Below are 27,044 nucleotides of genomic sequence, written 5' to 3'. Positions count from 1 at the left end.
TATTATGCTGTACACCTCAGACGCATCCCCTCTTGGAGTTTTTGGCGTTCAACAAATGGACGGACATTGAAATACAATGGATGGCTCCCGTTCATCCATGCTCCTTAATATGGTCATCGTCCCCACCTACCGCCCCAAGGAACTTGTTAGGCCCTATGAGATCAACGTTAGCTGTCTGGAGGAAAGTTTCTGACATCTACACACTAAAATCGTCTCACTCACCTCTATCACCTCTTCTATTTAATCCCTCTATACCAGATAGTGCCGACCCAACCACTGTTACCCCCTGGATATCCGCACATATTTTTTATTTGACGGACATCATAGAACCCCTTAAACATCTGATCATGCCTTTTCATGCCCTACAGAAGCAGTTTGGTTTACCCAGTACAGCAAATGATTTCTACCAACTCTCACTGTCCAATTTACACCTTCCTCCTTTGGATATCCCCTTTCACCGGATACATTTTCGGAATTGGAACATGGTTCATAGGGGGGTTGGGTGGGTCTCGGAACTGCGCAGATTAATTCTTTCCTATTTATCCATCTTTCCTATTATATGTACCTTCTTGCCACCTTTCTTCTTCTTTCCTCTTTTTCTGCTCCATAGTTCTCCTTATGTGTCACGATTGATAAACACACATGCTTCAATACCCACACAAAGTTAATAGGTTCTGAGGTATTTCTAGGGTGTAATTTGTTTTGATTTCTCACAAATCACAGGAGACCATTAGTTTACATTTCCAATCATTTTATTTAATCTCTGTATCAAGATTTGTGACGGTTTCCCTTTCGTGTTTACAAACTTATTAATGTAACTTGGAGAAAGTTTCCTTTATCCTGGCTGACCTCCATGCCTGTCCTAAACATCCATCATTGTCACCCTACCTCGGATGGACTTGTGAAGATGGGACTGCATGAAGATTGTCACCAAATATTTCCCCTCCTCCTTTCTTCTGTTCTCTTGTATGATTTATTTTTGCCTGTTTTGTCGGCATAAACTTTTATGCCATTTGTTTTATTTTTCTCTGTTGTATAATTTTGGAAAAACTTGTTTAATTAAATAAACAATTATTCAAAAAAAAAAGCATGCATTGGATAAGCATAAGGCTATCCTTCATATAAGATACGACCAGGAACTATTGATAGGATTCAGATTATTGGGCAGACTAGATGGGCCAAATGGTTCTTATCTGCTGACACATTCTATGTTTCTAAAGAACCCAGTTTATATATAATTCATTTAGATTGCTGTTAGTATAATACTGTAATGTCACTTACAAGCAGTTAATAATTTGACAATAAGCTTGATGCCTTGTTGTCTCCTTCAATAGAATACATGCTGCATTTCACTCCTATAATTTGTGAATTAAGTCTACAGACTCACTGCAACATGTACCAGCTTGTGCTTTGTCCACTTTATTTGCTGCTGTTCGTTATTCATTATGTTATAGACTGGAGTTTATATTCACCTGAGTTTATATTCATGCAAATGAACAACATGAAAATCTTCTGTGCGGATATTCTACTGACATCGGAGCGCCTGCAGCACATGCTGGCACTTGGACTGCTTTGAAATGTGCCGTCTCATAGACAGCATTGCATTTTTATGCGGACATTGCAGAAAGAATAGACATGTCTAATCTTTCTGCGGACTCCGGAATCAGGATCTCAATGGAAGAAGCATCTGCCACAGAAATTCCACCGTGTGCACAGTTTAGCAGAATCCTATTGACATCAATTCTTTTGCGAAATTCAAAACAGAAATTCCATCTTGTGAACATAGCCTTAAAGTTGCCATGTTGTAAATTGAGTGGTTGGCATATGAGCTGTAGTTGGCAGAGGAGTGGTGTGAGGGACTGTTGTTTTAAGTGTTGTAGTCATTAGAGTTGTTTTAGACTTTACAGTAGTGATCTGCAGAGTTGTTGTGTGGATGGTAGTTGGAAGAGTTGTGATAATGGCTGCTTTGGTGGTGGTTTGTAATGTTGTCCTTGGAGTTGTTGAGCAAACTAATTCATAAACCTTTAGAGAGTTTACAATTTGTATTTTGAGATTATCTGGCAATTCACACAATATCTTATCAATGTCCCTTACTTTTGCTTTGTTGCCATTTATCCAGTTGTAGAGATCATGTAAGTTACAGTCACAAGCCCAGGGATTATTCTTTAAAAATAAACTAGTAAGTTTGGGCACAGACTCAATTGGACTAACATTGATGCTGGTGAACTTGTTGTTATTAAGTCTAAGTGTCTTTAACTCTGGGAGGGATGAGAACACCTCATTTGGAAAGCTACTAAGATAATTTTTTTCCATATTTATCTCTGTTAACTTTCCCAAACCAGAAAACATTTCCTTGGTTAGCTCAGTAAGTCTGTTTGAAGAAATCACCAACTTTTTCAACTTTATAAAATTATTAAATGCAGTAGCTGGAATATCAGTTATTTCATTTTCAGACAGATCAAGTTCTGTAACAATATTACCATCAGATATTGAATCCGGGAGCCTCTTTAATTTATTCTTATTCATTCTAAGATATTTTATTTTATTAAGCCCAAATAGCATTTGATCTGGAAGTTCTTCAAACAAATTACTTTCCAAGAACAATTTTTCAAGATTCTTTGACTTAGCCAAAAAACCTTTGGGCCATACTTTTATTTTGTTATTATTAATACTGAATTCACTAAGAAGGTGGTTACTGTCTACCAATCCTTGAGGAAGCTCTGTAAACTCATTTTCATAGAGACGGAGAATTTTTTAATTAGGTAATTTACTAAATATGTCCTCCGGTAACAAAGTCAATAAATTTTTTGCTAGATGCAGTATTTTGAGTTTTCCAAGTGCATCAAATATGCCAGGAGGAAAAGAAGGTAAGTTGTTGAGATTTAGGTAGAGATCTTCTAAAATGTGTAGGTTGTCAAAAATTCCTTGATCCAAAGAAGTAATGTTGTTGTTCCTAAGAACCAGCTTTACCAGGCTGCTGAGATTGCTGAAGACTCCAGCTTTAAGCTCATGTAAATCTGAATTTCCAGATATTTTGAGTTCCGTAAGGTTTTGTAGATTATCAAAGGCACCAGCTTCTATTAAGCTAATTTTATTATTTATGAAGAATACCTTTTCCACATGAGTCTTGTACTTGAATGCATCTTGCCGGTTTGTCGAAATTCCAGTCTGCACAAAGAATACTTCAGTTGTTTTTTGATGGATTTAGGGATCTCAGTAATAGTTTCCTTCATGAAGAGTCCTTGGTAATCTTTGGGGCAGTCGTATGGATTTTCACATTTGTTAGGAGACAAAAAGCCAGAAAGAGCAAAATAAAATGCATTTTTTCTGTGAAGATAAAAAAATAGGAAATTAGGCATTAGACTGAATGAGCATATTCTGCCATCAACCCTTTAACCCCTTAAGGACACAGCCCACTTTGACCATAAAATGGTACTCTGCTGTAAATATCTTATCCCCTATCCAAAGGATAGGGGATAAGATGTTAGATCACGGGGGTCCTGTCGCCGGGGGTCCTGTCGGTGGCGGAATTGGGAAGGACTTTTGGAGAGCAAATTTTGCTGACAGAATTTTTGGAGGGCATGTTGCATTTAGGAAGCCCCCATGGTGCCAGAACAGCAAAACCCCCCACATGGCAGACTATTTGTGAAACTACAAACTACACCCTTAAAGGAACATAACAAGTGGTAAAGGGAGCCTGAACACCCCGCATGTGTTTGATACATTTTTGTTAAAGTTGGACGTAAAAATTAAAAATTAGATTTTTTTTTCTCACTAAAATGCTAGGAGAAAAAGTCCCCCAAAATTTGTAACCCCATTTCTTCTGAGTATGGCAATACCCCATATGTGGACGTAAGGTGTCTGCAAGCGCACTACAGGGCTCAGAAGAGAAGGAGCAAAATTTGGCTTTTGGAGAGAGAATTTTGTAAACCCAACCCTGTAAACCCAACCGTGTGAATGTACTCTGTACTTTTTTTTGGGGGGGAGGCGCAAACCTCCAGCCATTGCAAAACTACAACTCCCAGCATGCACTTGCACACTGTACATGCTGGGAGATGTAGTTTTGCCACAGCTGGAGGCACACTGGTGGGGAAACACCAAGTTAGGTAACAGACTAACACAGTGTTTCCACACCGGTGTGCCTCCAGCTGTTTCAAAACTACAACTCCCAGCATTGGTGTCCATGCATGCCTTCGAGTTGTAGTTCTTCAACATCTGATAGGCCAGATGTTGCAGAACAACAACTCACAGCATGCCTGGACTGTCTGGGCATGCTGAAAGTTGTAGTTGTGCAACATCTGGAGGGGCACAGATTGGAGACCACTGTCTAGTGGTCTCCAAACTGTGGCCCTCCAGATGTTGCAAAACTACAAGTCCCAGCATGCCCAGACTGTCCAGGCATGTTAGGAGTTGTAGTTATGCAACTTCTGGAAACCCACAGCCTTTCCCCTTGCCGCTGATCTGCTGTGCCGCCCCGATTCCCACCGCAAAGCCGCTGATCCCGTCGCTCTGTTGCCGCTGATCTAGTAAGGATGGGCAGGCAGAGTGGGAGGAATGCCTCTGCCTGCTATTGGTTGGTGGTTCCCAACCCCTCAATCGCAATGGATAGGATGAGGTGAACATGTCATATGTTTTTCTAATGACAGTAACCCTTTAACCTGTTAGGGATGCAGGTCGTACAGATACGCCCTGTGCCCGCTCCTGCGATATAACGTGGGGTAACGGGATGACCCCGAGTCATATCAGGTCGGTCCTGGGACCTAGCAACGGCCGGGACCCGTGGCTAATACTGGACATCACCAATCACCGTGATGTCCGGTATTAACCCCTGAGACCCCTGCCACCTCACTCCTATCCCTTCAGGGGGATCGTGGGTGTCTTTGACAACCACGATCCCCCTTATATACCGGGCCACCGGGTCACCATAATTGCGCAAATCGCAAGTGTGAATTCACTTGTGATTTGCTCCGATCGCCGACATGATGACCCCCCTGGGCATTTGCGCGGGGTTCCTGCTGATTGATATCAGCAGTCACCCCGGTCTGATCCCTGCCCGCTGCGCGGCAGGGACCGAAATTCCCACGCCTGTACATGTACGTCATGGGTCCTTAAGTACCAGGGACCCATAACGTAGCGGTACGAAATGTGTCCTGAAGAGGTTTAGATGGCTTAGTTGTAGTAGCTGCACCTGAGCTCTGGTGCATGTTGGGGGCTAAAGGTCCTTAACTGCACATGGTGGGTGTAAGGCCCATCAATATGTATGTGGTTGCATCATAAAAGCAGCTGAATTTTCACATTAGTAAATTAAATGAATGTAGCTGTTTATGGCATTAACCCCTTAACCCCTTAAGGACCCAGCCAATTTTCACTGGAGGGCCCGGCCATTTTTTGCACATCTGACCACTGTCACTTTAAACATTAATAACTCTGGGATGCTTTAATCTTTCATTCTGATTCCGAGATTGTTTTTTCGTGACATATTCTACTTTATGGTAGTGGTAAAATTTTGTCGATACTTGCATCATTTCTTGGTGAAAAATTCCAAAAATTGAAAATGTTGCATTTTTTTTTTACTTTGAAGCTCTCTACTTATAAAGAAAATGAATATTCCAAATAAATTAAATATTGATTCACATATACAACATGTCTACTTTATGATTGCATTATGAAGTTGACATGTTTTTACTTTTGGAAGACATCAGAGGGCTTCAAAGTATAGCAGCAATTTTGTAATTTTTCAAAAAAAATTTCTACTTCGAAATTTTTCAGGGACCAGTCCTGTTTTGAAGTGGATTTGAAGGACCTTCTTATTAGACATACCCCAAAAATGACCCCATTATAAAAACTGCACCCCTCAAAGTATTCAAAATGACATTGAAAAGGTTTGTTAACCCTTTAGGTGTTTCACAGGAATAGCAGCAAATTGATGGAGAAAATTCAAAATCTTCATTTTTTACACTGGCATGTTCTTGTACACCAGTTATTGAATTTTTACAAGGGGTAAAAGGATCTTCCGAAAATTTGTAACCCAATTTCTCTCGAGTAAGGAAATACCTCATATGTGTATGTCAAGTGTTCGGCTGGGTTCACTAGAGGGCTCAGAAGGGAAGGAGCGACAGCGGGATTTTGGAGAGTGAGTTTTTCTGAAATGGTTTTTGTGGGGCATGTCGCATTTAGGAAGCCCCTATGGTGCCAGAACAGCAAAAAAAAAAAAAAAAACACATGGCATACTATTTTGGAAACTACACCACTCAAGGCACGTAACAAGGGTTCCAGTGAGCCTTAACACCCCACAGGTGTTTGACGACTTTTCGTTAAAGTTGGACGTGTAAATGGTTTTTTTTTTTTCATTAAAATGCTAGTTTCCCCCCCAATTTTTTTTTTTTTTTTTATATATTTTATTCACGGATCCAGAGCATGTACAAAGCATATATGACAAAGGTGCATTGAAATCAGTCAGAATATGGAACAACAATACAATGTCAGGATAATAGGTCAAAAGTATTGTCTGGATCCAGTTTGTAATACAGAGGATTACCCCCAAAATATAGAAACTAACAAGTAACAACTGTGAAACAAAACCTCAAATCTCCCAAGGAAGGCTGCACCATTTCCACCCGAGTACAGTGTCGTACCTATGTAGGGTATTTGCCACCTGAGGTCAGACTATACATTATGCATATAGAGAGTTCTAATAGTGGGGTCCCATAGAGAGCCAAGGATGTAGAGGATCATATAACATTAAGCTGGTAGCTCTAGATTACCAAGAGTGCCCCTGAGAGCCTCAGTTGAATACCATGTAGTATGTTTAAAATATGTCATTATCCTGTGACGTTCGCCGACATCAGGTAAGTAGTGCAGATATCTTTTTCATTTATTAAAAAAGGCCTTTGCATGCAACTCTGAGCATCTTATGGACAATAACATCTCTCTATGTAATACAGAATGATATTCCTTTAAGATTTCTGTAATTGTCGGCACGGTAGGTTGGAGCCAATGTCTAAGCAAGCACAGTTTAGCAATCAAGATAAGTAAGTGTACACCTTTGGGCATTTTGCCCCTATCAGGAGGGTTCGATTCTCTAACAGGTAGATAGTGAAAGAGGTATGGTTCTGGGGAGAACGGTAAATGTTTATCCCAAATGGTCAGTATTAAAGAGGATAGGTCAGACCACAATTTCGACACCTGCGGGCATTCCCATAAGCAATGCCAGAGGTCTGCTCCCTGTAGTTGACATGTCGGACAATGTGTGAGGAACGGAGGCGGGGGTGGCGTGCCCCTCCATTTAAATGCATACGTAGCCTTGTGTAGAATACGCCAATGAATTTCTCTTAACTGTGCACTGGGGGTAGAGCCATTGACAGTCAATAAGCCTTCAAGTAAACAGGGGGCGATTTCAGAGTCACCAAGTTTAGAGGACCATTTGGCAAGAGCTGTGGCCCCCCGTCCCTTTAACGCTATATCCCTGATGGTTGCGTAGATCAGCGAAAGGGAACGGTGGGACTATGTACTCCCCAACAATTTGTCAAAATCATTAGGTTTTTCTACCGTCGCATAACCTCTCACCACACCATGAAAAAAGGAGCATAATTGATTATACAGCCACTGATGGGAATCGGGAAGGGTATATTTGCTCTGGAATTCCCCCCAGCTCATTAACACTCCAGTAGATTCAGTCAAGAAATCAGCAAACTGAGTGATACCCAGCGATTTCCAATTGTTGCCTATCGGACTATTGGTACAGTGATCAAGCGCAGGGGTGCTCCACAACTGAAAGTGTCTAGAAAGACACCAAGGCATCCCACACATCTTACGGAGCGCTTTCCACGTTGCCAATGTGTCACTAAATAGTACATTCTTTCTCAATGAACCAGGGATATCTTTATAAGGTAAATGAAACAGGGTGGACAGTGAACCCAGCGGGCAGAGACCCCTCTCTAAGGGCGTATTTGAAAAATGAGCGGTATCAAAGATCCAGTCCCGGACATGTCTAAAAATAGCTGACAAATTATATAGACGAGCATTAGGCATTTGCAATCCCCCCTTCTCTCTTGCTAGACATAAAGTGTCATAGGCTACTCTTGGGCGTTTACCTACCCAAATAAACCTTGTAAAACTAGCATGGAGCCTTTTAACATCAGTATGGCGTAATAACAGGGGAATTGTCTGCAGCGGATAGAGGAGTTTTGGGAAGCTCATCATTTTAATTAATTGCACCCTACCATAAAACGAGAGAGGCAGGTTCTGCCATCTGTGCAACTCGCCCTCAATTTTCGCAAACAAGGGGGAATAGTTTAGAGTATACAGGGAGAGTGGAGTGCAACCTAATTTTATACCTAAGTAAGAGATATATTTCTTAGCTACTTGAACCAAGGGTACCCGGGCAGGATCATGAGATCCCGAACCTAAAAATAGCAGTTGACTTTTATCTAAATTCACCTTGTAGCCCGATAAAGAGCCAAAAGTGAACAAGGCTCTAAAAACAGCCGGCAGCTGGGTCTCTGGTTCGTTTAGATATAGCAGTATATCATCAGCAAAGCAGCTAATTCGCACCTCCTCCGACCCCACCATAATACCTTCATAGATGCTGTGCTGAAGTACTGTGCCAGCGGCTCCAAGGCCAAGTTAAAAAGCAGGGGTGAGAGGGGGCATCCCTGTCTTGTGCCCTTCTGTAATGGAAATGGGGTAGAAAGATACCCCGGTAGATGTATTCTAGATACAGGATTCTTATATAAAGCCGACAAAAATGTTCTAAAACTACCCGTTAACCCCATTTTGTTCAGTACCAACTCCAGCCAAGACCAGTGAACATTATCGAAAGCCTTTTCGGCGTCTAAAGACTACAGTGCTGGAGCCCGGCTGGAGTATGGACGAGACGCCACCGCCCCTTGAACTGCTAGAACTGTCCGTATATTGAACACGGCAGCTCTATTTTTAATAAAACCAACCTGATGCGTCCCTATCAGGGATGGCAAATACATTGCCAGCCTGTCTGCTAATATTTTGGACAAGAGTTTAATATCGACATTTATTAAAGATATAGGGCGGTAGGCGCTAGGTTGAGAAAGGTCCTTCCCCATCTTATGTAAGACCTTTATATGGGCCAAATTGCCAGATGGGGTAACATCCCCACCGAAAACGTACTATCATATACTGCCAATAATACTGGACTAAGCTTCTCACGTAGAATCTTAAAAAACTCCCCCGTAAAGCCGTCGGGTCCAGGTGCCTTACAGCATTTCAAGTGGGAAATCGCCTGAGCAACCTCCTCCAGCGTAATAGGGGCATTAATCAAGTCCCTATCCTCCGCAGACAATTCAGGAAGTGTAATGGAACTCAAAAATCCGTCCCCTGCAGCAGTATCTATATCTTGGGCCGCATAGAGGTCTTGATAATATTAACGAAAAACCTCCACCACATCCCTAGGCTGCCTATGCAGGGTGCCAGCTTTATCTCTAAGGGGCCGGATGGGCTCTAGGGGCCGCTGACTACGCGCCATATTGGCCAATAATTTCCCAGACTTGTTTCCAAACCTGTAAAATTCCGCCCTAAACTGGTCCCTGTAGTAGGAATCCACCGCAGCCCGAGAGATTTCAAAATCACGCTGCGCTTGAACCCATATGTCTTTCTTTACTGGAGTTGGATCATCTAAAAAAGAAGTATAGGTTTGTCTCAGTTGCGTAGTCATGCGATCATAGTTGTCCCTAGCCAATTTCTTATGGTGGGCAACATGTGCTATAATTTTCCCCCTCAACACCGCCTTACCAGCTTCCCAAAACAAATGAGGGTCGTCCCTATGTGCCTCGTTAAACATGGCATATTCCTCCCACCAGTGGCTTAGTAGTTGGACAAAAGACTCATCTTTAGCTAGCATAGCAGGGAATCTCCAAACCCTATCTCCTCCCGGGGGTATTGCTGGGGTCAAAGACAATCCCACTGGTGCATGATCTGAGATAATTATGTCATAAATGTGTTCAGATTGGACATGCGACAAAAGAGGATGGGAAATAAACAGGTAGTCTAGGCGTGACCAGGACAGGTGAGGGTGTGAAAAATGTGTGTACTCTCGTTCCGTAGGATTCAGATGTCTCCACGCATCAACTAACCCCGTAGTGTGAAGGAGTGATTGCAAATATAGTTCCGTGTGTGGTGTACTACCCACATCTCGTCTCCTGTCCTCCGCTGCATTGACTACGGTATTAAAGTCTCCGCCCACCACTATAAATCTTTCTGTGTCCGTCAAAATGTGCGAGGCCAGAGCATCAAAAAAAATGGCTTTCCCAGACTGAGGACCATACACATTGTATATGCTATAAGAATTATCCCCTTCCATCAAAAGGACATGTTGCAGCAACCCCTCCCCATCTTCCCAATGTGCTTTAACACTGTGTACCAGTCTCCTATGTATCAGGATCAATACCCCCCCTTTTCTATTTACAGCTGGGGACCCCAGAACACGTCCCACCCACATTTTCTGCATTCTCACAAAATCCTCTGTAACTAAATGCGTCTCCTGAAGAAGTGCCACATCCGCCTTCAGTTTTTGTAGATGGCGTAAAACAGACGAACGCTTCTCAGGAGAACGCAAGCCCTTAGTATTCCAAGAAATAATTTTCATATGGAGGATAGGAAAATACGAGTAAAAGACCTAGGTGTTCCTGTAATACAAATAATGGTAAGAGCAAAAGGCAAGTAAATAAACTTAATGAGGTGCAGCCTCCCCGGGAGAAAACCCAAAAACAAAAAAACACCAACATATAAATGGCAATAACACAGAACCAACCCCTGTCTATGGTAAATCCCATAGATCTAAGCGAGATAGGGAGATTAAGGACTTCACTTCTTCCGCGGACCTCCACTGGGTTCCCGCAAACCCAACTCATCAGTACACCGCTTAGTAGTACAAAGCAAACCAGAAGAGGCTCCGGCCCTGAACCTCTGGGATGGAGATAAGATGACATAGTCAAGGCCATGTGAGAACAGGCAGGAGAAAAGTAAAAAGGTAAGTGGATGGAAGAGAAGGAGGCAAGGAGTAATAGAAAAGTAGGAGGGATTGGGGGGAGAAGGTAAGGTGTAGGGTAAAAAGGTGGGGGGCAACAGAGGGTGAGTAGAGGAGAAGAGTAGGGGGGGGCGGGGGGGGGGGGGGGGAATGGGGAAAGGAAAGAGTAGGGGGGGGGAGGGGGAAGGTGGGGAAAGAGAGAGAGTGAGCACCCAGGTAGCTAAGCTGCCACAGCGAGTTCCGAGCAGACCATAACTGTAAAATAATCAGCATGAGCGCAAGGAACAGTCACAAAGTCCAGAATAGACGAAGAAAAAATAAAAATAAAACGGGATACAGTATATTTCTCACGTGCAGTCGAGGGGAATCATGAAGCAGTCCATCGTAGTTCAGGGAAAGAGCGTCCTAAGGAGAAGGTCACACTAGTCCGCAGAGCAGAAAAGAAAAAAAAAATTCCACAGTCCCTGGAATCAGTCAGAATCAGGTCACTCCATCGCAACTGGCGGAGTAGGAGGGCTTGCATGGCGTCGTCTCTTATTCTTCTCCGACAAAGCAGTCCCTGCAACTGCGGCTCTCAAATTCAACGCCGCCATTGCATCTTCAGGTGTAGTAAAAGATTCAGTAGTGCCATCTAACTTGAAAACTCGGAGCACTGCAGGGTATTGTAGAGTGAACTTTCTCTGTTGAGCCACCAGTTGCGAGCAAATTGGAGAAAATGCCTTGCGCCTCTTTGCCACCTCCGCTGAGAAATCATTAAACAGCAACACCTTGTGACCACGTACCATCAGAGGAGATGTCAGCTTTTTGTAGGTAGAGAGAATCAAAGCCTTGTCCGCATAGTTTAAGAATTTCGTGATCACTTGTCTTGGTCTGTTATCAGCATTAGCAACAGAAGAGGCCGCAGGTTGTCTTACAGGGCCCAGTCTATGAGCTCTCTCCACTGCAGCCTTAACTTTAATGCCCAGTGCTTGTGGCAGTTCCTCCGCACAAATGGCGCATAGTTGATGAGACGGTATTGATTCAGGTAAACCCACCAGTCTCAGGTTGCTCCTGCGGGAGCGATTTTCTAAATCATCTGTCTTTTCCTGTAGAGCTTTAGTGAGTTGAGCAGACTGCTGCAGTTTTTGTTTAGCAGACATCATCTCCTCCTCCATTACATTCATCCGCTCCTCCAGGTCAGCTATCTGGGAGGTATGTAGGGACACCTCTCCCTGGACATGGGTAAGGGCAGAGGCAATAGAGGCATCAATTTGCAGTTTCAAATCAGGCAGGAGCATTTTCGTTACCTCCGCTGCCATTAGAGTGGCCAGTGACTGAAATGAGAACGGCAGTCCCGGAATCATAGCCTCCTCCGACCCAGCTAGCAGGCCTGCCAGCGATCCCGCTGTTTCAGTGAGTGGAGTCATGGGGAGCTCTCCGGCAGGGGCGCGAATCACCGCCATCTTCCCGGCCCCCAGCTCTCCACAGGGCTGTAATTGCGTCCCCGCTCTCTGGCCCTGCCCGTCCCCGCTCCTTTGTAGAAAGCGGTCCATCTGGTGCCTGCCGCACTCCACTAACCTCCGGCCCCAGACGGGTAGGAAAAGATTGCTGGATGAGGTGTTAGGAGCGGGTGGACGAAGCGGTGCGGCCGGAGCTCTCTTTCGCCGTACCTCACATCCGCGCGCCGGAACCGGAAGTCGTCCTCCCCCCAAATTTTAACAAGGGATAATAGGACAAAATGCCCCCCAAAATTTGTAACCCCATCGCTTCTGAGTATGGAAATACCCCATGTGTGGACATCAAGTGCTCTGCGCGCACTACAATGCTCAGAAGAGAAGGAGTCACATTTGGCTTTTGAAAAGCGAATTTTGCTAAAATGGTTTTTGGAGGGCATGTCGCATTTACGAAGCCCCTATTGTGCCAGGACAGCAAAAAAAAAAACACATGGCATACTATTTTGGAAACTGCACCCCTCAAGGAACGCAACAAGGGGTACAGTGAGCCTCAACACCTCACAGGTGTTTGATGACTTTTTGTTAAAGTCAGATGAGTAAATGAAAAAAAAAAATTTTTTCACTAAAATGCTGGTTTTCCCCCAAATTTTACATTTTTACAAGGGGTAATAAGAGTAAATGACCCCCAAAATTTGTAACCCCATCTCTTCTGAGTATGGAAATACCCAATGTGTGGACATCAAGTGCTCTGCTGGTGCACTACAATGCTCAGAAGAGGAGGAGCGCCATTGAGCTTTTGGAGACAGAATTCCTTTGGAATAGAAGTCGGGGGCCATGTGTGTTGACAAAGCCCCCCATGGTGCCAGAACAGTGAACCCCAACACATGTGACCCCATTTTGGAAACTACACCCCTTACAAAATTTAATAAGGGGCGCAGTGAGTATTTACACCCCACTGGCGTTTGACAGATCTTTGGAAAAGTGGGCTGTGCAAATGAAAAATTAAAATTTTCATTTTCACGGACCACTGTTCCAAAAATCTGTCAGACACCTGTGGGGTGTAAATGCTCACTGCACCCCTTATTACATTACATGAGGGGTGTAGTTTCCAAAATGGGGTCACATGTGGGGGGGTCCATTGTTCTGGCTTTGTAAACACACGTGGCCTTCAATTCCGGACAAATTTTCTCTTCAAAATCCCAATGGCGCTCCTTCTCTTCTGAGCATTGTAGTGCACCCGCAGAGCACTTTACATCCACATATGGGGTATGTTCTTACTCAGAAGAAAGGAGGTTACAAATTTTGGGGGGCTTTTTTCCTATTTTTCCTTGTTAAAATGAAAAATTTTGGGTAACACCAGCATTTTAGTGAAATTTTTTTTTTTCATTTTCCCATCAAACTTTGAAGAATTTTCATTAAACACCTGTGGGGTGTTAAGGCTCACTATACCCCTTGTTACATTCCCTGAGGGATGTAGTTTCCAAAATTGGGTCACATGTGGGTATTTCTATTTTTGTGTTTATGGCAGAACCGCTGTAAAATCAGCCACCCCTGTGCAAATCACCAATTTAGGCCTCAAATGTACATAGTGCGCTCTCTCTCTCCTGAGCCTTGTTGTGCACCCGCAGAGCATTTTACGCCCACATCTGGGGTATTTCCGTACTCAGAAGAAATTGCCTTACAAATTTTGGGGGTCTTTTTTCCTTTTAACACTTGTGAAAATAAAAGTATGGGGCAACACCAGCATGTTAGTGTAAATGTTTTTATTTTTTTACACTAACAAGCTGGTGTAGCCCCCAACTTTTCCTTTTTATAAGGGGTAAAAGGAGAAAAAGCCCCCAAAATTTGTAGTGCAATTTCTCCCGAGTACGGAAATACCCCATTTCCTTGAAATACGACAGGGCTCCGAAGTGAGAGAGCACCATGCGCATTTGAGGACTAAATTAGGGATTGCATAGGAGTGGACATAGGGGTATTCTACGCCAGTGAATCCCAAACAGGGTGCCTCCAGCTGTTGCTAAATTCCCAGTATGCCTGGACAGTCAGTGGCTGTCCAGAAATCCTGGGAGTTGTTGTTCTGCAACAGCTGGAGGCTCCATTTTGGAAACACTGCCATACAATACATTTTTTTTTATTGGGGGGGGGGGGCAGTGTAAGTGGGCGTATATGTAGTGTTTTACACTTTATTATGTGTTAGTGTAGTGTAGTGTTTTTAGGGTACATTCGCACTGGCGTGTTACGGTGAGTTTCCCGCTAGGAGTTTGCGCTGCGGTGAAAAATTTGCCACAGCCCAAACTTGAAGCAGGAAACTTACTGTAAACCTGCCTGTGTGAATGTACCCTCTACGTTCACATGGGGGGCAAACCTCCAGCTGTTTCAAAACTACAACTCCCAGCATGTACTGACAAACCGTGCATGCTGGGAGTTGTACTTTTGCAATAGCTGGAGGCACACTGGTTGGAAAACCTTCAGTTAGGTTCTGTTACTTACTCAGTATTTTCCAACCAGTGTGCCTCCAGCTGTTGCAAAACTACAACTCCGAGCATGTACTGATCGCCGAAGGGCATGCTGGGAGATGCAGTTGTGCAATAGCTGAAGGTAAGCAACTACAACTACCAGCATGCCGAGACAGCTGTTAGCTGTTTGAGCATGCTGGGATTTGCAGTTTTGCAGCATCTGGAGGGCCACAGTGATCTCCAAACTGTGGTCCTCCAGCTGTTGCAAAACTACAAATCCCAGCATGCCCAGACAGCAAACAGCTGTTTGGGCATGCTAGGAGTTGTAGTTTTGCAAGATCTGGAGGGCTAAAGTTTAGGGACCACTATATAGTGGTCTCTAACTGTAGCCCTCTAGCTGTTGCAAAACTACATATTCCAGCATGCCCAAACAGCTGTCTGGGCATGCTGGGAGTTGTAGTTTTGCAACATCTGGAGGGCTACAGTTAGAGACCACTATATAGTGGTCTCAAACTGTAGCCTCCAGATGTTGCTAGGCAACTCACTCCGCATGACATCGCCGCCCGCCGATCTCCGTCGCCCGCTGCCTCCGACGCCCACCAGGATGGGTAAGTGCCGGTCCCCGTCGTTTCCCCGTCCTGCCCCGCCTATTGTGGGTGGGCAGGACGGGGAAAATGAAAGTTAACCCCCCGCCCCGATCTGCTATTGGTGGTCGCATCTAGACCACCAATAGCAGGGATAGGAGGGGGATCCTGGGTGTCTTAGACAACCGCGCTCCCCCTTATATTCCGGGTCACCGGGTCACCATAGACTCGTAATGACCGGAGTCGCGCAAATTTGCCGTGATCGCCGACATGGGGGGGGGTCTGATGACCCCCCTGGGCGTTTGCACGGGATGCCTGCTGAATGATTTCAGCAGGCATCCCGGTTCGATCCCCGCCCGGCGCGTGGCGGGGGCCGGAATTCTCCATGACGTACGTGTACGTCATGGGTCCTTAAGTACCAGGGCTTCATGACTTACGTGTACGTCAAGGGTCCTTAAGGGGTTAATGACGCAGGAAGTAAATGTACCTCCTGGTGAGCTGGTACTTAACGCACCAGGACGTATCTTTACGTCCTATACATAACCGCAAGCATCAGAGCGATGTTGGGGTCATGCATGGCAGGTCGTGCGGATCGCGCAGATGTCCACCATTAACCCCTCAGATGCCATGATCAATACAGATTACGGCATCTGCAGCACTGAGGTCACTAAAATGGATGATCGGATCGCCCGCATCGCTGCTGCGGCGATCCGATCATCCAGAACGGCAGACGGAGGTCCCCTCACCTGCCTCCGCTGCCTTCCGCTGAGATTGAGCAGACCAGAGCAGAAGAGGACCTATTACACTGATCAGTGCTCTGTCCTATGCATAGCACTGAACAGTATTAGCAATTGAATGATTGCTATAACTAGTCCCTTATGGGTACTATTAAAGTGTAGAAATAAAAGTAAAAAAAGAAAAAAAAAGTAAAAAAAACATTTGAAAAACCCCTCCCCTAATAAAAACGTAAATTGGCCCATTTTCCCAATTTCTCCCCCAAAAAGTGGAAAAAAAAATGTAATATACATATTATTATCCCCGCGTGCATAAATATCCGAACTATTAAAATATAATGTTAATGATACCGTATGGTGAACGGCATTAACGTTAAAAAAAAGTCCAAAATTGCTGCTTTTTTATAACATTTTATTCCCCCAAAAATTTATAAAAAATGTATTCAAAGTTTTATATAAGCAAATATGGTATCAATAAAAAGTACAGATCACGGCACAAAAGATGAGCCCTCATACCGCCGCTTATACAGAAAAATTAATAAGTTATAGGACTTCAAAATAGGGGGATTTTAAATTTACTAATTTGGTTAAAAAGTTTGTGATTTTTTTAAAGCGCAGCAGTAATAGAAAAATTTGTTATCATGAGTATCATTTTAATCGTACTGACCCAAAGAATAATGAAAACATATGATTTTTACCATAGATTGTACGTCGTGAAGACGAAGCCTTCCAAAATTAGCAAAATTGTGGTTTTCTTTTTAATTTCCCCACACAAGTATTTTTTTGGTCGCGCCATATATTTTATGGTAAAGTGAGTGATGGCATTACAACGGACAACTGGTCGCGCAAAAAACAAGCCCTCATACTAGTCTGTGGATAAAAATATAAAATAGTTATGATTTTTTGAAGGTGAGGAGAAAAAAACGAAAACGTAAAAATAAGTCCTTAAGGCCCAAATGGGCTGAGTCCTTAACCCCTTAAGGACCAGGCCATTTTACACCTTAGCACAAGAGCGTTTTTTGAACATCTGACCACTGTCACTTTAAGCATTAATAACTCTAAGACGCTTTTACCTGTCATTCTGATTCCGAGATTGTTTTTTCGTGACATATTCTACTTTATGTTATTGGTAAAATTTTGTCGATACTTGCATCGTTTCTTAGTGAAAAATTCCAAAATTTGATGAAAAAATTGAAAATTTTGCATTTTTCTAACTTTGAAGCTCTCTGCTTGTAAGGAAAATGGATATTCCAAATATTTTTTTTTATTCACATATACAATATGTCCACTTTATGTTTGCATCATAAAATTGACAAGTTTTTACTTTTGGAAGACACCACAGGGCTTCAAAGTTCAGCACCAATTTTCCAATTTTTCACAAAATTTCCAAAATCACAATTTTTCAGGGACCAGTTCAGGTTTGAAGTGGATTTGAAGGGTCTTCATCTTAGAAATACCCCATAAATGACCCCATTATAAAACTGCACCCCCCAAAGTATTCAAAATGACATTCAGTCAGCGTTTTAACCCTTTAGGTGTTTCACAGGAATAGCAGCAATGTGAAGGAGAAAATTCACAATCTTCATTTTTTACACTTGCATGTTCTTGTAGACCCAATTTTTGAATTTTTACAAGGGGTAAAAGGAGAAAATGTATACTTATATTTGTAGCCCAATTTCTCTCGAGTAAGCACATACCTCATATGTCTATGTAAATTGTTCGGCGGGCGCAGTAGAGGGCTCAGAAGCGATGGAGCGACGAGGGGATTTTGGAGAGTACGTTTTTCTGAAATGGTTTTTGGGGGGCATGTTGCATTTAGGAATCCCCTATGGTGCCAGAACAGGAAAAAATACCCACATGGCATACCATTTTGGAAACTAGACCCCTTGAGGAACGTAACAAGGAATAAAGTGAGCCTTAATACCCCACAGGTGTTTCACGACTTTTGCATATGTAAAAAAAAATGTCACTAAAATGTGTGTTTCTCCCCAAATTTCACATTTATGCACGGGTTAATAGCAGAAAATACCCCCCAAAATTTGTAATCTCTTCTGAGTTTGGAGGTACCCCATAAGTTGACCTGAAGTGCACTACGGGCGAACTACAATGCTCAGAAGAGAAGGAGTGATATTTGGCTTTTTGAGAGCAAACTCTGCTCGGGGGCATGTCGCATATAGGAAGCCCCTATGGTGCCAGGACAGCAAAAAATACCCACATGGCATACCATTTTGGAAACTAGACCCCTTGAGGAACGTAACAAGGAATAAAGTGAGCCTTAATATTCCACAGGGGTTTCACGACTTTTGCATACGTAAAAAAAAAATTTTGTTTTCACTAAAATGTGTGTTTTTCCCCCCAAATTTCAAATTTTTGCAAGGGTTAATAGCAGAAAATACCCACCAAAATTTGTAACCCCATCTCTTCTGAGTATGGAGGTACCCCATAAGTTGACCTGAAGCGCACTACGGGCGAACTACAATGCTCAGAAGAGAAGGAGTCATATTTTGCTTTTTGAGAGCAAATTTTGCTCGGGGGGCATGTCGCATTTAGGAAGCCCCTATGGTGCCAGGACAGCAAAATAACCCCCACATGGCATACCATTTTGGAAACTAGACCCCTTGAGGAACGTAACAAGGGGTACAGTGAGCATTTATCCCCCACTGGTGTCTGTCAGATCTTTGGAACAGTGGGCTGTACAAAATTTTTAATTTGCACAGCCCACTGTTCCAAAGATCTGTCAGACACCAGTGGGGTGTAAATTCTCACTGCACCCCTCATTACATTCCGTGAGGGGTGTAGTTTCCGAAATGGGGTCACATGTGGTTTTTTTTTTTTTTTTTGCGTTTGTCAAAACCGCTGTAACAATCAGCCAGCCCTGTGCAAATCACCTCAAATGTACATGGTGCACTCTCCCTTCTGGGCCTTGTTGTGCGTCCCCAGAGCACTTTGCGCCCACTTATGGGGTATCTCCGTAGTCGGGAGAAATTGCATTACAAATTTTGGGGGGCATTTTTCCCTTTTACCTCTTGTCAAAATGAAAAGTATTGGGCAACACCAGCATGTTAGTGTAAAAAATTTTTTTTTTACACTAACATGCTGGTGTAGACCCCCAACTTCACCTTTTCATAAGGGGTGAAAGGAGAAAAAGCCCCCCAAAATTTGTTAGGCAATTTCTCCCGAGTACGGCGATACCCCATATGGGTCCCAAAACTGTTGCCTTGAAATACGACAGGGCTCCAAAGTGAGAGCGCCATGCGCATTTGAGGCCTTAATTAGGGATTTGCATAGGGGTGGACATAGGGGTATTCTATGCCAGTGATTCCCAAACAGGGTGCCTCCAGCTGTTGCAAAACTCCCAGCATGCCTGGACAGTCAACGGTTGTCCGGCAATACTGGGAGTTGTTGTTTTGCAACAGCTGGAGGCTCCATTTTGGAAACAGTGGTGTACCAGACGCTTTCATTTTTATTGGGGAGGGGAGAGGGGCTGTGTAGGGGTATGTGTATATGTAGTGTTTTTTACTTTTTATTTTATTTTGTGTTAGTGTAGTGTAGTGTTTTCAGGGTACAGTCACACGGGGGGTACAGCGAGTTTGAGCTGCCGTGAAAAATTTGCTGCATCGCAAACTTGCAGCCTGATACTCACTGTAAGCCCCCTGCCCATGTGAGTGTACCCTGTACATTCACAGGGGGGGGGGGACCTCCAGCTGTTGCAAAACCACAACTCCCAGCATGCACAGTCCATCAGTGCATGCTGGTAGTTATAGTTTTGCAACAGCTGGAGGCACACGGGTTGGGAAAAACTGAGTTAGGAAACAGACAATGTTTCCCAACCAGTGTGCCTCCAGATGTTGCAAAACCACAACTCCCAAACATTCTCAGGCATGCTGGGAGTAGTAGTTCGGCAACATCTTTAGAGCCAGATGTTGCCGAACTACAACTCCCAGCATGCTTGGAGTTGTAGTTTTGCAACATCTGGAGGACTACAGTTTGCAGACCACTAATACAGTGGTTCCCAATCTGTGCCCTTCCAGATGTTGAAAAACTACAATTCCCAGTATGCCAAAACTGTCCAGGCATGCTGGGAGTTGTAGTTCTGCAACATCTGAAGTGCCAGATGTTACAGAACTACAACTCCCAGCATGTCTGGACAGTAAGGGCATGCTGAGGATGTGTAGTTTTGCAACATCTGGAAGGGCACAGTGGTCTCCAAACTGTGGACCTCCAGATGTTGCAAAACTGCAACTCCCAGCATGCCCAGATGCCAAGGGCTATCTGGGCATGCTGGGAGTTGTAGTTTACAGGGTCCCATTACAGCAATGCATGTCGCTTTTTCGGCGACGTGCATTGCTGTAAAGGGCCCGACCGCGGCTGAAGATCTACTCACCTGTCGCCGCTGCCGCCATCTTCATCGTCTGGATCCGGGTCTTCAGGGACGAGGTAAGTACCGGGGCTGGGCCCCAGCACTCCCCCGTCCCCCGCCGCGTCCTCCGGTCTTCCTCCCGTTCTCTCCGGACTTCAAGGGGCCGGGCAGCGCGGGAGGAAGTAACCGCCCCCCCCCTGGCGATTGGTTGGTTAGTTAACCGACGGATCGCAGGGGATCGGAGGAGGTGGCAGGCTTGCCACCTCGCTCCTAGGCTCCAGCATGGTCCTGGCTGTCTGTGACAGCCGGGATCATGCAAAATTACCGGGCGGTCGGGTCCCAGAGACCCGATCAGCCCGGTATCGCCGCAGATCACAAGGGCGATTTCCCTTGCGATTTGCGGCGATCGCCGACATGGGGGGGCCTACATGGCCCCCCTCGGCGTTTGCCCTGGATGCCTGCTGAAGGATTTCAGCAGGCACCCGGTTCCGATCTCTGCCCGGCGCACGGCAGGGACCGGAAAACGCCATGACGTTGTGGAACGTCATTGGTCCTTAAAGCCCAGGGTGCCATGACGTTCCACAACGTCATTGGTCCTTAAGAGGTTAAGGGGTTAAAGTGGTACTCCGGAGAAAAACATATTTTCTTTTTAAATCAACTGGTGCCAAAAAGTTAAACAGATTTGTAAATTACTTCTATTTAAAAATCTTAATCCTTCCAGTACTTATCAGCTGTTGTATGCTCCAGCGGAAGTTGTATAGTTCTTTTCTGTCTGACCATAGTGATCTCTGCTGACACCTCTGTCAATGTCAGGAACTGACGAGAGCAGAAGATGTTTGCTATGGGGATTTGCTCCTGCTCTGGACAATTCCTCACATAGACAGAGGTGGCAGCAGAGAGCTCTGTGGTCGGACAGAAAAGAACTTCACAACTTCTTCTGGAGCATACAGCAGCTGAAACATACTGGAAGGATTAACATTTTCCAATAGAAGTAATTGGATAGTATCTCATACGGACAGATGGTCCGTTTAAAACGTATTAATAATACAGAATATAAATTTAATGAACAAGCTGAAGAGCTAATGGTTAGATTAAAGAATAGGGGCTACCCCAGGAAGGTTTGTGAACAAGCGAGAAAGAAAACTATATGAGAATTGTGTATATACAATGTATATACTGTGTACGTGTTTCCTCAAATCTGGGCTTATGTATTGTATTACATACTAGAATTGGGTTTGTGTGATATGGATAAATATGTATGGACCATATATATATGTGATGATGTCTATATGGATTTTAATGTGTGTATAAAAGTGTGTATGTGTGTGTATGTAGATGTAATGTTTATATATATATATATATATATATATATATATATATATATATATATATATATGTAAATGTGATATTAAAAATATTGTAAGAGATTCAGTGTGATCATAAAACATTTATTAAATACAGTTATAATCACCTACCCCCAGGGCCCTTGCAGGGGGCAGGAATTAATACAGATATATAAGTAAAATATAGGTTAAAATATGAAAATAAAATAAAAATAGTACTAAAAGTAAACCAGCTTATTGTTAAATGTCCAGGATATAAAATAAATAAGCAGCAGTTGGTAGTACGTCGTTGGTGGTATATTGGAGTTATACTCCTGTGTTCATTGGTAGTACAGTGGGTTGGCAATATGCAATGGTGCACAGCACCACTTACCTGACCTCCCGGCGGTGTCCCTATGCACACTGACGGGCTGGCTCAGCTAGCATCCGGCACAGTTGAATGTTCCCGTCTGGAGGGAAAGCCGCACTTCTCCGCGTGGTCCTGTGGTGCCGGACTGGCACGGCTGACGTCCGGCCTATGTGAAATGTCCGGGCTTCAACAGGTGACTGTGGGAGTGATGATGTAAGGGAGGTCGGCAGTGGATGCTGGAGTCCTGTGTAGAAGCGCACATAACAGTGCTGATGTCCTGTGTTGCTGCGCATGTAACAGTGGGCCGCTCACTCGGGGCCTCCAGCAGTTGCAAGTTGGTATGTGAAGATCCTGGTTTCTATGGTGGTGAGTATGGTAAAATAGATTGCTGGTATATGCAGAGGCTAGACGCGTTTCGAGACATTCATCTGTCTCTTTTTCAATAGCTGTCACAGACCAGGCCAGTTCTACATACCCCTCTCCAGGGGGGTTAGTATATCTCATGCCCCCTGGCTAGGTTTCTTGAGTTTCTGTTGTTCCATGGACCACTCCAGTTGGTACAATAAATGAACAATTTATTTAATGAAATGCGTTTCTGAGGTTGAAATAGCATTATGCTTCCTCTTTCATCAGGCATACTCAAATAAATAAACATTAGTGTTGTATATATACATAAAATTGACATCTTACCAGATATCTAGCCGCTGTGTCTGTGTTTCGGCCGGCATCATACAGTGTATGACGTTCTTCCGGTGAAGTCCGATCATGTGACACACTATGCGTTCCACTGATGTCATTTCCTTTCTGTGGTGGAACGCAAACAGATGTCTGGCCTCAGAACCACTGTAAAACAGCCGGCGTTACAATTTTATCTATAATACAATAAATAACATACCCAGCAGTCCATTCCTAATAGTATTTGAGAAAGAGTCTTTTTGCAATTTTGGGTTTAGTACACAGTGACTGTGTGCTTCTGCATTGTTGTGTACTGCTGGTGTTGTGGGCAAATTTTTTTTTGCGTACTGTAGCTCATTTTTCTGCCCTCATAAGTACCTGTTAATCTGTCAAGGGCCTATAAACTGTGAAAAGACAGCCAAAATTAATCACCAGCTGGTGTTTTACTCCAATACTTTTTTAAGTGTACAGTAGAGCATTTTTATGCCCTCATAAGTGCATACCACATACCTACATCTAAGTGTACTATTTTGTAGCTCTTAATATGTCAAGGGCCTAGATACTGTGAAAGGACAGCCAATAGTACACACCTGCTGCTGTTCTACATTGATACAGTTTTAAGCGTATTGAAGCGTATTGTACTCCCCTCATATACGCACTAAGTATGTCAGGCAGAGAAGTTCCAGGACGTGCACAAAGGAATGGCAGAGGACTAAATTCATCAGGCAGAGGTCGCAGCAAGAGGCCTGAGCTCCCAGTGTCCGCTAGCGGTCGTGTCTCGACCAGCAACCTATCTGTTATCATTGATTGGTTAACACGGTCATCCACTTCATCACAAGTGAAATCTGATACCCCCAACCAACAGTCGGGGGGTTCCTCAGACAGAACCCTCAGTTGGCATGGCCCGGGAGAAGTCCCTGTCCTGCCATTGCCTCTGTCTTATGCTGTTCCCTTATGCTGTGGGTTCAGCTCCACTATCCAGTGAGGATGATCTAATAGAGGACAGTCAGCAGCTACTGACCAGCAAAGAAGTGGAGGATACAGCCGTCGGTTCCTCTGCTAGGCAGACAAGTAGTGATGAGGAGAGTGACGTAGGAGGCGGTGTGGCCAGCGTTCAGGGTCCTGAATCAGACACTGTTGAGGAACCTGAGGAGGACATCAGTGACGTGCAGACACTTGTTGATGATGATGAAGCCGATCACCCTTGGGAGCCGGGTGCAGAAGGGGCTTCATCATCATCAGGAGAAGAGGTTGCAGGTTGCACGTGAGGCAGCAGCTGAGCCAGCAAGGTGGTAGCATGGTTGGCAGTCAGCATGGTGGCAGAAGTGGAAATTCTGTAGCCAAACGTGCCCGGGGGAGACCACCTGCTTCGCGGCAACCTACCTTCCCGGGAGGTAGTGGAACAGGGGTTCCTGGAGACGGCGGCAGTAGCAGTCAATTAGTGCAGACTGTTGGTGGTAAAATCAGCTACTCAGCAGTGTGGCAGTTTTTCATCAAGCATCTGGAGGAGATTAACATAGCCACATGCAAGATATGTTAGCAGAAGGTGAAGCGTGGCCAGGGTCCCAATGTTGGCATCAACATATGATTCGCCACCATAAAGCGGCCTGGGAGAACCATGGCTCCGATGTAGTGGTCCAGCCTGCTGCATCACCCAGTGGCACGCCGCTCCCTCTTTCAGCCAGCCAAGGCTCCACCACCTCAGCCAAAGAGAGCTGTGTGTCATACCGCTTCAGATGCTCCTTCATACCAACTGTATGAACAGAGAAAAGACATCACCAATTTCTTGATGATCCAAGCGGATAGGGGTACTCTCCTGTGTAACTTCAATGGCCAGTGGCAGCTCATACGTGACACCTGCCATTTGCTCAGGCCCTTTGAGGAAGCCACATTATTAGTAAGTCACCATGATTACGGGATAAACTACCTCTTTCCTTTGCTTCATTTCTTACAACATGTATTGGAAACGATGGCTGGTCGGGGCACTGGAGACGTGGCGCCTACATCTCACGGCGACAGGAGCCCTGTGGGGGCTGAACTGGAGGAGGAAGGGGATGGGCACAGTGGAGCATGGTTTATGTTTCGCCAAATGGGTGGTTTTTCTAGTAATCTGACAGGAGAGGAGGAGCAGGAGCAGCCAGAGGGGCTAGAGGGTTATGAGGAAGGCGAGACAGAAGACTCAGACACACCATGGCAGTGGAGATAGAGGCAGGGAGTCCCTCTGAGTCAATTGCACAAATGTCATAATGCATGCTCACTTGCTTGCATAGTGACAGCCAAATTGTCACCATTCGACAGCGGGATGACTTCTGGATCTCCACCTTATTGGACCCTCGTTACAGCCACAAAATAGGGGCCTTTTTTTACACCCACTGAGAGGGAGGACAAAATTACTTACTACAGAGGCATCCTAAGTAGTCAGTTGGCCGATGCCTATCGGTGCCATCATCCATCCTCTCGCAGTTCTGAATTGGGGGCCTTCTGCACTCACCTTTCACTGCCATGGCTGCTGGGGACGGGTGGGGTGGCAGGAGCAGTACCAGCTCCATCAGCAGCAGCCTGAGTCTACAGTCGCTGATGAATACCTTTCTTCACCCGCATAGTGAAGCAACTCATCAGCAGCAGGTAGACCTGCAGCAGGACCTAAACCAACAGGTAGTGGCATACCTTGAAATGCCCATGCGAACACACCTTTAAGATCCGATGGACTTCTAGGCAGCCAAACTTAAGTTTGCCCTGGAAAAGCTGTCCTGCCCAGCCAGTAGTGTGCCATCAGAGCGGGTGTTTAGTGCAGCGGGGGCCATAGTCACCCAGAGGAGAACTTGTCTGTCCATGAAAAATGTGGAGAAACTGACCTTTGTGAAGATAAATCAGGAATGGATCAGCCAGGATTTCCACCCACCAATGCCTGATGCATCAGAGTAGATTGACCATGGTGCCACACCAACACTTTACAAATATGGATAGTGCCAAACAGATTTAAGGCGCTGCTCCCCAGTTGCAAACATTCCTCCGCATCAGAACATTTTTCACCCACCTTCATCACCGGGTACTGGTATTGCCACCCACCGCACCACTCTATCACCGGGTCCCTTTCAGGACTCCTGATGCTGCTGCTGCCACCTCCAGGCTGTGCCATTCAGCCACTATATGGTCTCCTCATGCCAGCCACCTCCTGGCTGTGCTATTCAGACACTATATGGTCTCCTCATGCCAGCCACCTCCAGGCTGTGCCATTCAGCCACTATATGGTCTCCTCAGGCTTCAGCCACCTCCAGGCTCTGCCATTCAGCCATTATATGGTCTCCTCATGCTTCAGCCACCTCCAGGATGTGCCATTCAGCCACTATATGGTCTCCTCATGCTTCAGCCACCTCCAGGCTGTGCCATTCAGGCACTATATGGTCTCCTCATGCTTCAGCCACCTCCAGGCTGTGCCATTCAGACACTATATGGTCTCCTCATGATGCCACAAACTTCAGTCTGTGCCATTCAGCCACTATATGGCCTCCTCAAGCTTCAGCCACCTCCAGGCTGTGCCATTTAGCCACTATATGGTATCCTCATGCCAGCCACCTCCAGTCTGTGCCATTCAGACGCTATATGGTCTCCTCATGCTGCCACAAACTCCTGGCTGTGCCATTCAGACACAATATGGTCTCATTGTGCTTCCACAAACTTCAGGCTGTGCCATTCAGCCACTATATGGTCTCCTCATGCTTCAGCCACCTCCAGGCTGTGCCATACAGCCACTATATGGTCTCCTCATGCTTCAGCCACCTCCAGGCTGTGCCATTCAGCCACTATATGGTCTCCTCATGCTTCAGCCACCTCCAGGCTGTGCCATTCAGGCACTATATGGTCTCCTCATGCTTCAGCCACCTCCAGGTTGTGCCATTCAGACACTATATGGTCTCCTCATGATGCCACAAACTTCAGTCTGTGCCATTCAGCCACTATATGGCCTCCTCAAGCTTCAGCCACCTCCAGGCTGTGCCATTTAGCCACTATATGGTATCCTCATGCCAGCCACCTCCAGTCTGTGCCATTCAGACGCTATATGGTCTCCTCATGCTGCCACAAACTCCTGGCTGTGCCATTCAGACACAAT

General features: G+C 45.0%; 1 protein-coding gene across 1 annotated transcript in view; it reads right to left on the bottom strand.

The window, feature by feature from the left end:
- Positions 1 to 785: 785 nt before the first annotated feature.
- LOC130360997 (uncharacterized) overlaps positions 786 to 27,044 on the bottom strand; it is a 49,348-nt gene continuing 23,089 nt past the window's right edge. The window contains exons 5-8 of the mRNA XM_056563553.1: positions 11,489 to 12,312; positions 3,134 to 3,327; positions 2,772 to 3,017; positions 786 to 2,720 (exon numbers count right to left, since the gene is read on the bottom strand). Coding sequence (XP_056419528.1) covers positions 1,789 to 2,720; positions 2,772 to 3,017; positions 3,134 to 3,327; positions 11,489 to 12,312 — 2,196 coding nt within the window. The 3' untranslated portion in view covers positions 786 to 1,788. The remainder of the gene's footprint in view (positions 2,721 to 2,771; positions 3,018 to 3,133; positions 3,328 to 11,488; positions 12,313 to 27,044) is intronic.

This window comes from Hyla sarda, chromosome 3 (assembly GCF_029499605.1).
Source record: "Hyla sarda isolate aHylSar1 chromosome 3, aHylSar1.hap1, whole genome shotgun sequence".
Classification (NCBI taxonomy): Eukaryota; Metazoa; Chordata; class Amphibia; order Anura; family Hylidae; genus Hyla; species Hyla sarda.
This window is presented reverse-complemented; position numbering and strand designations above follow the sequence as displayed.